The sequence below is a fragment of the Nymphaea colorata genome, chromosome 10 (genome assembly GCF_008831285.2).
Source record: "Nymphaea colorata isolate Beijing-Zhang1983 chromosome 10, ASM883128v2, whole genome shotgun sequence".
NCBI lineage: Eukaryota > Viridiplantae > Streptophyta > Magnoliopsida > Nymphaeales > Nymphaeaceae > Nymphaea > Nymphaea colorata.
In genome coordinates, this window is record NC_045147.1 from 2059317 (window position 1) to 2072979 (window position 13663).

The window sequence follows — 13663 nt, forward strand, 5'->3', positions numbered from 1 at the left end:
GAACTTTGAAGCAAGCCATGCTCAAGTGGAGTGAGCCACTTTACATGAAATAACTAGATGTCAAATTGATTCTTCTTTAATACAACGAAGGTGGATTTTATTAACGAAAGAAATGCCCCATTTCTTTAATCTGTCTTGAGTGCAGATACGACCCTCACAAGCCAAGTAAAGAGAGTCCAGGCAGCCCATGATGCAACCAAATTTTTTTCCCCCCTCCAAACTGCTGTTGTTCTTGTAGTCTTGAGTTTACTCTAGATATGACCACCCTTGAGGCTCATACTTGCAGTGTCCTTCCATACTAAAGCATCATTCATTTTAGAGAAACCTATGTTACTAAGCACCCTTTGCAGGCTCATGTGGATTGAGCTGTTAACAACATATTTGGCATGGGCTTCTCTGACATAAATTCTTTAGAAACCAGAGGCTCTAATAGTCACTGCCGAGTTCATTCAGAAGGATGGTCCTTTGCCAGTTTTCAACCCAAAACCTGAACTGCATTCCACTGCCTGTCTTCCATTGAACACGACCCTCTATCTAGCTCCAACCCTATCTAAGGCTCCTCCAAACCCATGAGCCTATCCATGGCTTCTTCGTTGTCTCCATAAACTTTTAACATAAGATTTTGATATCAGTTTTGCCAAATTTTCGTCTGGTTAAAAATTTTGCATATCTGCATTGCCAATAGGCTTTTATTTATTTCACTGAAGGCCTTAATACCCACTCCTCCTTCAATCTAGGATCGACAAATGTGCTTCCAAGATAAGAGGTGGGTGATCTTTCCATCTTGTCTTCGAGTTCTACAAAAATTAACACATGGAACCTTCTGTCTTCTTCAAGACTTTCTTTGGGACTTATACACCTTCATCCAAAAAAATAGTAGTGATGCAAAGTTGAATCTCATGAGGCACAAGCGAAGTGCATAAAAAAGCAGGCTCGGATTCCAGTTAGCAAGTTTAGCGTCAACTTTATTAATGAGAGGGCCACACAAACCATTTGCCAGTGAAAATCGGCACGCCTAAATACTTGAAAGGCAAACAGTCTGTCTTCCATCCTGTGATGCTAGACATAAGATCAAGCCTTTGAGAGTCAACATTGAAAGAATATAAACTTGATTTGTTTTCATTCACTATAAGACTTGCACCTTCCTCCAACTCTTTGATGAACGCTTTAATGCCAACTAGTGACTTATGGCTGGCCCTGCTGTGGATCAAAACGTCATCTGCAAAAATAAGGGAACTAATGACAAGAAGAGATATAGAAATCAACATGGGGGAGATTAGCTTTTGGCTCAGTCTTGCTTGAAATCCTTGGGCAAAGATTCTCCTCTCTTTAATAAAAGCATCCTGTGACTGATTTATGATTCTCATGAGAATGTTTTGCATCCTGCAAACCCATCGATTTAGAGATAATCTCCTGAAGGCTGTTGCAAATGGCGAATGTCCTCAATCGTATCAGCGCTTATAAACTTTGGAAGTAACATAATATAGGTGCAGTTAATGGATTCAACGAGCTTGCCACTAACAAAAAGGTCAGTCACAGCCATGCTAACCTCATTTCCAACTGCATCCCACTTGAGAAAGGCCACCCCTGAAAACTATTATATATGAGAATAATGAACGGGCTGGGCTGAAAATAACTTCCCCTGTTTGTAAAAAATAATATAATCAGGCTGCTACCAGCCAATGGGTTCAGCCCCCAATACCTGATAAGCCTCAGGCCCGGTCTGGCCCGATTACTAATGGGCCCAGTGAAAATCCAATCGAGCTTGTTGGGCCCATATGAGAATCGTTGTCCAGGCCTATCCATGGTTTTGATATATGTCGCTGAACAAAATATTTACTTGTTGCATGACACCTTAGTTAGTTTATTTGTTCTCTGATTTAGTTTGATTTCCTTTATCTGTTGTTGCAACATAGATCATGCATTCTATTTTATGTGCATTAATAGTGTAAGTACTGATTAGAGGACAAATGGAAGCACTTCAAGAATTCTCATGTTTCGTGGAGCATTTGAGAAGAGTTTCATTAGATTAGGTAAGTACCGTTTAATGTAGAATTGTTAAATGCCTCATATATGACGCGGTTAGTTTAATTTTGACGCATGTGAAGTGTTGTATGCTGGTTGTTTATGCCAAGTTTATGTATTGATATGGTACTGCTTAGTAACACCCAAACAATTTAGTTTTGTATTGAAAATTGTAAGGGACCTTAAGGGTTAATAAAAGAAATTTGTTAAAGTGGTTAGTTGTTTTGGTTCCTAACATTTTTTGGGATAGAACCGAAACTGTTAAGGGGCTGGTTGGGATTCACCAAGCTAGAAGACTAAACCTGAGAGTGAGTTGGGTTGTTATAGTAGTATCAAAACACATCAGTAATCAGACCTTATGTCCATATGCTTTGAGGGAGGTGGATTATAATACCCAAAAAATTTAGTCCTGCAATATTATAAATGAAGTTGTTAAAGTAGTTAGTTGTCTTAGTTGCTAGTCCTTTTTGCAATGAAATCGAAACTGTTAGGTGGTGAGTTGGGATCCGCCAAACTGGGAGCCTAAGCCCAAGAGTGAATTGAGTCGTTATAACTTATAAGAAGAATATCATTTATGTTCTCTCGAGAGGTTACAATGTGGGAAATATTATAATGTGCTTTGTTTGCCATGTCATGTGCAGTGCATAAAGCTGTGGATGTCTAAGCTATAGAAAATTATGATAATTTTCATGAACCAATACTCAATCACCCCTCTCTAGTTTCATCATTCACACAACAGTCTGGTCGCAAGTTCTCACTTTCGTTCATCTGTCTGCTGTAATTCGGAAGCAGCCGGATGATTTCCTGTAAGTAAATGAGATAAAACGAGTTCATGCCACATATGCGGATTTGCTTGATAAGTATGTATGAACTATGAAGTTGTGGCGCGGGCACGTTTCGGTCTACATGCAGCGGTAGAGCTACATGTCATTTGGTTTGCCTACACCAATCCCACAAAATGCCTTTATTTTTTATTTTTATGTGATTGTCTTCAAATATTAGACGGTTTATATGTATTGGTGCCGCTCCAAACATAGAAGTTTTAGATTAGTGCCCCTTTAACCAAATTTTCGACTCTGCCACTATTTATTTGCCATAGATAAACGAACTCGAGGCTTGAATTTGCTTGACAAAGCTGACTCAAGTTTAAATTTATACCTAAAATGTTAAACAAGCTCAATTCAATTTATAAGAACTCGACTTGTTTAAACTCCTCTTGGCTCAATTACATAAAACAGTTCATCATAATAAAATTAGTTAAAAGAGTTAACAAATTAAAAGAATTGACTAGCTAAACAAGTTAAAATAAACAAGACATGTTAACATAAATGAGTTAAACTAGTTTGAGCTCGAGCTCGGCATTGTATAGCCGAGTTGAGCTCAATGGGTGGGCAATGGTTCGGGTACCCGATGAGTAGTTGGGTACTCGGCTCGTGATGGGCCGGGCTTGGGTTGACTATTAGACATTCAGACCGGTTCCATATAAAAGCTTGTCGAGCTCTGCTCACTCGGGTATTAGGGGCCTAACTCTATATAAAATTCATCTCCACATATAAATTTTTTTCTCTCTCTTTATATATACACACACACAAACTTTAGGCACATCCCAAATGGCTCCTTTAAAAACTCTTTGTGTATCGCTAAGACTCTTTTAGAAATTCTCATACACTGATGATTTTGTTAAAAACTCTTGATATGTCATCAAGTGTTTTTGAAATATTAAAAAATAAAACATTATGGGTTTCAAATGAGAGTAAACATTGAACAAGTACCCAACAAATATAAAGTTGACGGTTGGGCTCGGCCCGATAACTAAACAAACAGAACTTAAACTATGACAAGAGGTCTCAACCCGAGCCCAAGTTAGTTGAGCCATGGGTTGACCCGGCCCGACCCCATGCCCAGCGTTAAGCGCAAGCGTATTCTATGAAACTGGACTTGACATCGAGCTCGATTTGAACTGTTTGAGTTGACTCAGCTGTAGCTCGAATCGGCGGCTCGTGTGTGGCGTTACATATCGGTGATCAAACCCATTCGGCATGATACCGATATTAACAAGTAACAACGTGTGAATCATCGTGAATGTGTTAATTTCACATTAATTAACAAAGAGGAGAAACGGCGTCCGAGTTCATTCCGCTTTCTGATGGTGTCATCGTCCCTCGAGCTGCAGCTCGACTTCGTTCAGACTCTTATTCTTAAGTTGGGCCGCGACGAGTCTCCATCTCGACCGGCTGGCTCCCTCCCTCGAGTACCGAAGAACGTTGGTTCCCCAAAATAACAGGGGTAGAGCTTCGAGGCAAACCGTGGTTTTCGAGATGGACGGCTGCCATTCTGGCCGTATCAGTAACACAGGCTTCCCGCTACTGCGTGCCTTGAGACCACTGAGCAGTCACATCTCCTACGTCCTCACGCTGTACTGTTTCTGATTTTTGATTGCCCTCAATCACTGTATCCACCACAATGGAAGTTGAATTCCGGTTCCCCATTTCCTTTTCCTGTTTATTCAGAAGTCATGGATCAAACGGTGTGTTCCTTAGCTCTTCGTTTATCTTTCAAACCGCTTCTTCTGCTGCTGGTTTCAATTTGGTGTCTGTTACGTGAATGGATTTATGTCAGTTTTCTTGATGATCTTCTCTTTTGAGCAATATCATTGTGTTCAGTGTGGGTTTTTTTATTCAGAGTGATTGAGAAGAGTGAGGATGGGCCTTGATATGGTTAAGACTAACAATGATGCGGTGCCGTGGGGTTTGGGACAGATGATGTGGGTGAAGATTCGGGAAGGGCTATGGTGGCCTGCTCAGGTTAGTTACTTACGAGTTACGACTCTTTTCCATAGTTGTAAATGCATAATTTGTCCAAAAAGAAAAAAGAAAAAGAATAATGGTTGTTATTAGTTACTCATGAAATCAGTAAATAGATTCACACAGAGCGCACATGCAGTCTCTCTCCCTCTCATGGAAATCTTGGGTGTTATGTTGACATTCTAATGATTACTGCGGTATTGTATGTGAAGATTGTGCATGAGAATCCACCAGGTGCAAAGAATGCAATCAATAAAAGATTTGATGGAGCGGTTCTTGCACGTGTATATGGAAGCAATCAACAGTAAGTTCTTCCCTTGTTTGTATGATTGACTTCCAATCAGTAGAGCAGGTCATGAATATGGCCATTCATGGAATCAAGTCCTTTAAAATATTTAAAATGATACTAAATTAATGAAATTGATCATTAATTATAGGAATGATTTGGGAGGAAGTAGGAGATATGATTTAAAGGAAGTTCGAATATTTTTTTTGAAATGGGGCATTTTATGTTTCCCGGGGAATTTGTTTGTACTTTCTTTTGAATTCACTGTGTCTCTCGGGAACAAGCGCCTCTGAGAAGTAACTGGATGTGATTCTTTTTCCAAGAGAATGGTAAGCTTTCGCAGAGCGGAATTGGCATTTATCCCTTCCTTGTGAAGCAACCGAGGACAAGGGAGCTCTGGAATTTTTAGCCCTGACCCTTTGCTCAAGTTTGCCATTCTTCCATGCCTATTTCAAAAAGTAAGTGATTTTCTCCTGGGTTGTGAAAAGTATCGCCTCCCTCTGATTTCTCTGACTTCTTCCACTTTCCAAACAAGGCCTATTTGTTGTGGACCAAAATCTCAAATAGTTATGTTTTAAAATCTTATTAATTGATTGCGAGTTCTTGTTGAGGTGACATAGTTCCCAATTTTAAAGAAATAAATTTTGATGTTTTCCGAAATGTTGCCTATTCTGAAAGTAATTTGCTTTATCATGATATTTTCTTCTTTTGATAAGGACGCGGCTACCAGTTTATGTCATGAGATATACAAAGAACATTGAACTAAGACCTCCCTGAACTTGAACGCCTTAAGTCTCACCTCCTTAGCCAGCTTGATAGTGCTGTTAAAATAGCTCATCATGAGTTATTCAGTTGATATTTCATTTTATTATTGAAAACTTGCATGTCTTATTCATCTGTTGAATATTATTAAATTTTGGGCCAGGTTTCTGATAATATTTTTCTGAGAAAACCAAACATTCTGGAAAATTTCAACATTGTCCTCGTTAATTTTCTCCAGAACGAGTTCTGTAAATATGCAAGTCATCATCTTAGTGTTTCTCTCCAAGTCCTGTATCATATTTACTCTATGTAATTGTCACGTTGATCATGTTTGTTATTGTTCATGATTGATGAAACTAAAGGATTGCTGGACACGAAGATATCGTTATTGTGTAATGATAATTGGTCTTTACTGTTCTTGCTCTTTAATGCTTATAGTTATAGTGGCTAAACTCCATGATGCATTGGCAGGCTTGGAATGAATCAACCATGTAAATCAAACTATATATGTGTTGGGGCTTGATAAATGCCCGGGGTCTTTTTTGGTTTATTCTGTTTTCAAAAGCTAACCGTAGTGTTGCAACAAAACAAAACTTTCAGATTATTTCTGAATTTCTTGTGATGCATTTTTTTCATTTCTATTCAACAGAGGTACAAATTTCTCTTGCCATGCAAATAAAGGAGTTTTCTAGCTGAAAAAATTTTCCTAGGAGCAATTTTCTTACTTTCAAATATGCCATTAGACAAAGGGCTAATAAATTTTGTGGTTTGACCATCTTTTCAATGCATAGTTTGGCTTGAGACTGGATAGTTTCAATATGTGGAGGATATTATGTGTTCTAACTTCTGATACTGCGAACCAAACCTAGGAATTTATAAGAATCACTTGAACTTGATGAAAGGATTTCACTTGTATAAGTATCCGTTTTTATTGATGAGAAAATTCCTACTCATTTAGTGCGGTTTTCATTTGCACCATCCTTACCTAGATATCATGACACTGAATATGTGTCTTCTGCCATGCTGAATTGGGCTCACAAATATGGAAATAATCTGCAATTTTTGTTACTTTTTACCATGTCTGCTTGAGTTTCGTTCATTTCTCCATGTTCTGGTGGGATTGGTGTGGTCTGATTTTCAGTTGTTGTGGCTGTTGATAACTTATTATTATCTGTTGATAACTTATGCTTCCTGCAGTTTATATGTGGACCCAATGATGGATCAGTCTGAGTTAAACAGTGTAGGCCCTTGAACTTTTCAGCCTCTCCTTTGTTCTTTTACTCAATAAGTTGTACCATCTTTTATATTCTCTTGCTCTTGCAACCTGATATTTATCTTTCACCTTGTTTAGATCATTGAGCAGAATAATGGTGATCGAAAAGTGACCTTCCAGAAGTTCATGGAGCAAGTAATATGATCCTCTGGGCACTTCAAAAATGATTTTATGTGCTTCCATTAACCTGTATCAGATTTCAAACAGTGAAAATTTTTCAATTTTTCTGCAGGAACTTAATCTCATAAAAACGCAGATGGCAAATTCTTCCAAATTAAAAGGTTTATTAGTTGCCATCCAATAGCATATTTTGTTTGCTATAGTATCTTAATATTGTGATATATGACTTTGGTTCATGAACCAAGCAGCGAGCAGGATGTTCTGGTAGTTTAGCTCATAATCTGCGGAATCGTCCTTTCCTTCTTCCATATGTGGCTCAGGATTTGTTTAACCTATTAGTTGACCTACCATTATGGAGAACTGGCATGATTCATAAATTCATAGAGATGACTTCCTAAAATATTATGACATTCTTTAGCTTTGTTGTAAGTTTACATTGTTGTGACTGTATTTCGAAACTTGTGATTGCTCTGTCAATAGAAGCTTTCCATGTTTCCTAGTTTCCAAGGATTTATGCTTTCATATTCCTTAAAAATTTTGTTTGCCAAGTGTTTGTGACATGTTCTTGAATTCACTCCATATGGCTGTGTTCTCTCCGCTTTTTTCATTTGTTTTTCCCTTTTCCTTTCTGCATGGCTTATACTCTGCACAAGTATTACGAATATCAGTTTTTGAAAAAATAACACAAGAAATAGAAGATGTAAAAGAAAAAGAGAAAATGGCAAAATTTTGAAAAGATCTGCCAAAATTAAAATATTGCAATTGCGCTTTTTCCGTTTTTTAAGAAAAAAGCTTTTGAATATCTTTTAAGTTTTTCATTTTTTTAATTTTGACAAACATTTTTGTAAAAAAAAGAATAGTAGTAAGCTCAAATTTTCATATATTTTCTATTATATCTTATGCTTTATTTTTTTTTAACCTGATAAAAACAAAGAAGAATGATATTTTGTTACATGCTCTGCCCATTTTGACTTCAAACGTAAACAGTGGAAAGCGTATCACGCATTTTGTTACTCGTTAAGGTTGGGTTCAACTGTCAGGTTTTGCACTATGAGGCTCTTTCCATGTTGGACAAAATTGTGGACTCTTTTCTTAGTCATGGTTAAAGATGATTAATCTTAGCCCTAATGAAAATGTATATTCCTAAGATGAAGCTAAGACACCTAATGACAAGAAGCAGAATCCAAAAGCATTCATTAGTAGGAAGAGGAAACGAGAAGCATCCAATGCAGAGAAAACTGAACCTAGAACACCCGTTAGGAAGGAGCGGAAGCTACAGACATCCATTGGCGAACAGAAGCAAGAACCAAACAGTAACAGGAAGCAGAAGGAAGAGGCATTCAGTACAGAAAAAAAAGAAGCTACAGTACCTGTTGAAAAGACTCAGGAGCCTGGTGGTAGGAAGCTGCGGCAGAATGTGTCGAATATAGGGAAGAATGAATCTAAAAGACCAGTTAACAAGCAGACTAGAAAAGCATCTAATAACAGGAAGCAGGAACAAGATGTGTTGAATGCTGAACAGCATGAATCTGAAACACCTGTTGGCAAGAAGCAGGAACGGGGAGCATCCGGTAGCAGAAAGCAGAAGCAAGAAGCATCCAGTGCAGAAAAAAATGAAGCTAAAGCACATGTTGAAAAGAAGGATAAGTCTAGTAGCACGAAGCAGAATGAACCTGAAACACCTGTTGACAAGAAGCAGAAACGAGGTGCATCCAGTAGCAGAAAGCAGAAGCAAGAAGCATCCAGTACAGAAAAAAATGAAGCTAACATGCCAGTTGAAAAGAAGTCCAGTACCAGGAAGAAGAAGCAGGATGCCTCCAGTGCAGAAAACAATCAAGCTAAGAGGCCGGTTGAGAAGAAGCAGACTAGACAAGCATTCATTAATAAGAACGAGAAACAAGAGGTATGGAATACCAAAAAGGATGAAGCTAAAACACCTGTTGCCAAGAAGCAGAACCCCAAAGCATCCAGTAGCAGGAAGCAGAAGCAAGAAGCATCCAGTGCAGAAAAAAATGAAGCTAAAACACATGTTGAAAAGAAGGAGAAGTCTAGTAGCACGAAGCAGAATGAACCTGAAACTCCTGTTGACAAGAAGCAGAAACGAGGAGCATCCAGTAGCAGAAAGCAGAAGCAAGAAGCATCCAGTACAGAAACAAATGAAGATGAAATGCCTGTTGAAAAGAAGTCCAGTAGCAGGAAGCAGAAGCAGGATGCCTCCAGTGCAGAAAACAATCAAGCTAAGAGGCCGGTTGAGAAGAAGCAGACTAGACAAGCATTCAGTAATAAGAACAAGAAACAAGAGGTATGGAATACCAAAAAGGATGAAGCTAAAACACCTGTTGCCAAGAAGCAGAACCCCAAAGCATCCAGTAGCAGGAAGCAGAAGCAAGAAGCATCCAGTACAGGAAAAAATGAAGCTAAAACACCTCTTGGCAAGAAGAAGAAAGAAGCATCCAATCCGGGTAAAAGTGAATCTAAGACATCTGTTAACAGAAAGAAGAAACCAGATGCATCTGGTGAAGCAACTGTGAATGGAAATCAGATGCAAGAAGCTCAAAATGCTGAAAAGGCCACTGAAGATAAAACATCTGTTGGCAAGAAGCAGAAGAAAGAAGCATCTAGTGGAGGTAAAAATGAGGTGAAAACATCTGTTAATAGAAGGAAGAAACGAGATGCATCTGGTGAATCACCTCTGGAGGAGAAGCAGAAGCAAGAGGCTCAAAACACAGAAAAATCCACTGAAGTTAAAACACCTGTAAACAAGAAGCAGAAACAAGAAGCATCCAGTAGCAGGAAGCAGAAGCAAGAAACATCCACTGAGAAGAAGAAATCTGTCCGTGGCAGGAAGCGGAAGCAAGATACATCCAATTCAGTTCCGAATGGCATGGATATTTCAGTTCCAGTAAGTCTTGACCTGAATATGCCATATTCTTTAAGAAAGCCGAGAATCAACCAAAATTAAATGGCCATTTTACTTTGCTGCTTTTTTGGGTTTATTTAGGCTTCATATGTGAACCTTTTCTAAGCAACGACTGACATCAGTTTCAGCTAACTGCATTTCACAACTTTAATTGGTTCTTGAAAAGGAGAAAAAAGTTCTGTTGAACTCTCTTCAATTCAATCGGCTGTTGACCCTGCTTTGGCTTGTTCAAACAAAAGCTCCTTATAATCTGGTGCTCCTGTCATTCAGAAGGATGAGCAAGTCTTCCTTTCTGGTTCTTTAGGTGCTTCCTCATGTCACTGCTGCAATATTAATCACTTGGGATGACATAGTACATTGCAATTCTGTTAGATTTCTTGGCCCCAGTGCTTGTCTCTTTTGGCTCAAGTTATTGAACTTATGGACTAGGTTGAGCCAGAGACTGATTGACATGCCCAACAGTTGTGTGGTACTTGGCTGCTGAGTTTCATTGTTATCAATCTTGGTTTTTGTCTGCACTAAATTTGAAATCCTTTAACATTCCAATCAGGTGGAGGATCCTTCAGAAGGTATCTCAGATCAAAGAGCGAGGAAAATAAGGGTGATGCAGTCCCTTGCTCTTGTTGCTCCATCTGGTTCACCATTCAGGTGGCCGACCAGCCAAGAGGCACAAGAGTAGTATGGCTACAACATTTTCCATTTTGATTGTAGATATTTGTAAGCAACCTTCACGAACTGATCTATTATCTTGAGCAGTTTCTTGAGTACACCTACATTTTGTCAGTTTTTCTTTTTTGTTGCATACTTATTTTTATCCATGGACGGATCATGTTCTATTATAATCTTTGGCGGCTCTTCTCTATAGATCATGGGAAAAAACTTCCAATTTTGCAGAGGAGAAATTTTGGAATGCAAATAGTTTTCAAACTCTTGTTTATCGGACGCTTAAAGCCAAATTGCACTGGGTGGAGTTAATAGGCGATGAGGCTGCCTCGAACTTATGAAAGGAATGAAAGAGTATTCAGAAGATTTAACGTGGTTCACCTGTTAAGGCTACATCCACGATGCAGGGACACCGACACACACACTACCGTGGTTCTTGCTTTCCTTTTATATACTCTGTTGCTTTACAATGGATGGGGATAACCTTTTCACTTGATAAGGTTTACCCTTTCAGTTGAGGATGGATTACATGCTAACGTGGTTCCACATTTGGTGGAGCTGATGTAACCATCAACCAACTGCACGTTCTCAAGTGCAACTATATGCTTCTGATGTTGAGCTTGACACGGAAATAATTAAACTGTGTGACAGCAATGAGCTTGGTTAGGCCATCAGCAATTTGGTCCTTTGATGAGAGATGCTGAACTTTGAGCAAACCTTTAAAAACTTTGTCGCGTACATAGTGAACGTCGACTTCAATGTGTTTGTTTCTGGAGACTTCAATGTGTTTGCTTCTGGAGTGAAACGTGGGATGAGCTACAAGGTAGTTAGCGTTGATATTGTCACACCAAATGACTAGTGTGTTGATAATACTAACTTTCATCTCACTTAAGAGAGACTGAATCCAGGTTAGCTTTGCTGCGGCATTTGCTACTCCTTTGTATTCGGCCTTAGTGCTTGAGCGGGAGACAATATGTTGTTTCCTTGAACTCCATGAAACAAGGTTAGGGCCAATATAAACTGCATACCCTGAGGTGGATTTTCGGTCATCAGGAGACCCAGCCCAATCAGCATCTATGTAGACATTAATGCTAGTGTCTTTGGATGCTTTGAACACCAATCCATACTGAATAGTATATTTCAAATACCTTAGGATTCTTTTAACCATTGTCCAGTGAGCTATGGAGGGCTTGTGCATGAATTGGCACACTTTATTGATGCCGAAAGCGGATGCCGAAAGCGACGTCTGGTCTTGTGAGAGATAGGTATTGTAAACCACCCACAATGCTCTTATGCAAGGTAGGGTCCTCGAAATCAATGTCGTCTCCAATGTGTAATTTAGAGGAGGATGACATTGGAGTGGTGGATGGTTTGCACTCATGCATTTTTGCCTTTTAGAAGCTCCATGATGTACTTCCGTTGAGAGATGATAGCACCTTGAGAATTATAAAGAACTTCCACTCCAAGGAAAAAATAAAGCCTCCCAAGATCCCTTAAGGCAAACTGCTCACCAAGAAGCTTAATAATCTTGATAGTAAGACTTTGAGAATTGCCGGTGACAAGAATGTCGTCAACATAGACGAGAATATAAACGATATTTTCACCACTATGCATGATAAATAAAGAAGGATCAGTTTTAGAGCTCGTGAATCCAAAATGAAAGAGGCTTTGACTCAAACGTTAAAACCAGGCTCGAGGGGCTTGCTTTAGCCCATATAGGGCCTTATAAAGGTGGCAGACGTGTGATGGAAATTGGTGGTCGATGAAGCCGGGCGGTTGAGCCATATACACTTCCTCAGATAAGGTTTCATTAAGGAACGCATTATGGACATCAAGTTGTCTAATTATCCAATTCCCCCGTAAAGCAAGTGAGATCATGGTTCTAATAGTACCTGGTTTGACGACAGGGCTGAAAGTTTCAAAGAAGTCGACTCCTTCTTCTTGGTGAAACCCTTTTGCGACAAGTCTAGCTTTGTGTCGTTCAAGAGTGCCATCTGACCTGCGTTTGATGCAGTACACCCATTTGCATCCCACAACATTCATGTCTGAGGTGCGAGACACAAGAGACCATGTTTTATTCTTGCAAAGAGCTTGAAATTCGTCTTGCATAGCAGCACGCCACTCGTTATGCTTGGTGACTTCATTAAAATTTTTTGGTTCCTTGTCTTCAAGGAGTTTAGTCACCAAGAGACTAGAGAAAGCATAACGAGAGGATGGTTTGAGTGAACCAGTTTGGGAGCGTGTCACCATAGAGTGAGGCCTTGAGGTGACCAGCGGTGCCTCTTGAGGAGCAGGTTGATCTGGACTTGTTTGTGGCGAGTTAGGCGCAATAAGCGGTCCACTGTCATGAACAGGAGCAGTAGGATTTTCTACAAGGGCACTGCTTGAAGATGAGAGCCATGGAGGCACAAGAACAGCTTGTGGGTGAGTTCCTCGGGCTGAAGTGTCATTAGCTGGTTTTTCAATAAAAGGAAAATTTTCCTCATTGAAAATAACATCTCTGGACACAATAATCTTGAATGAGTTAGGATCCATGCATAGATAGCCATGATGATTATCACTATAACCCATAAAAACGTGAGCATGAGATCGATAGTCAAGTTTGTTGGATCTATACGCTCTCAAGTTGGGGAAGCGTAAACACCCAAAAGTTTTAAGAAACTTGTAGTTGGGTTCCTTGTTCTAAAGCATTTCAAGAGGACTTGTATTTTTCAAGCCTGCAGCAGGCAATCGATTTATTAGAAATATTGCAGCTGAAAAGGTAAAATTCCAGAGTTGTTTTGGCACATTGCTGTGAGCCATAAGAGTCA

General features: G+C 39.3%; 1 protein-coding gene across 2 annotated transcripts; it reads left to right on the top strand.

Annotated features, from left to right (window-relative positions):
- The first annotated feature begins 4179 nt into the window (after window positions 1-4179).
- LOC116262445 (uncharacterized) lies at window positions 4180-10963 on the top strand. Of its 2 annotated transcripts, none has more exons than XR_004174473.2 (8): window positions 4180-4552; window positions 4708-4829; window positions 5042-5133; window positions 7075-7117; window positions 7229-7285; window positions 7383-7431; window positions 8419-10494; window positions 10741-10963. XR_004174473.2 is itself a non-coding variant. In XM_031641840.2 (8 exons), exons 2-8 carry the CDS (start codon window positions 4728-4730, stop codon window positions 10867-10869), a joined length of 2226 nt encoding a protein of 741 aa, XP_031497700.1. In that variant the 5' UTR covers window positions 4181-4552; window positions 4708-4727; the 3' UTR covers window positions 10870-10963. The 2 variants fall into 2 exon arrangements, 1 of the variants encoding a protein (XP_031497700.1); XM_031641840.2 differs by having other exon boundaries at window positions 4181-4552; window positions 8419-10172.
- The last annotated feature ends 2700 nt before the right edge of the window (window positions 10964-13663 follow it).

What these genes read in the sequence shown, in the direction of transcription:
- LOC116262445 (XM_031641840.2), top strand. Translation starts at nt 4,728, where the DNA reads ATGGGCCTTGATATGGTTAAGACTAACAATGATGCGGTGCCGTGGGGT. An exon ending in TCCAGAAGTTCATGGAGCAA is followed by an intron (nt 7,286 to 7,382) that starts GTAATATGATCC and finishes ATTTTTCTGCAG; the next exon opens with GAACTTAATCTCATAAAAAC. An exon ending in AAATTCTTCCAAATTAAAAG is followed by an intron (nt 7,432 to 8,418) that starts GTTTATTAGTTG and finishes TATATTCCTAAG; the next exon opens with ATGAAGCTAAGACACCTAAT.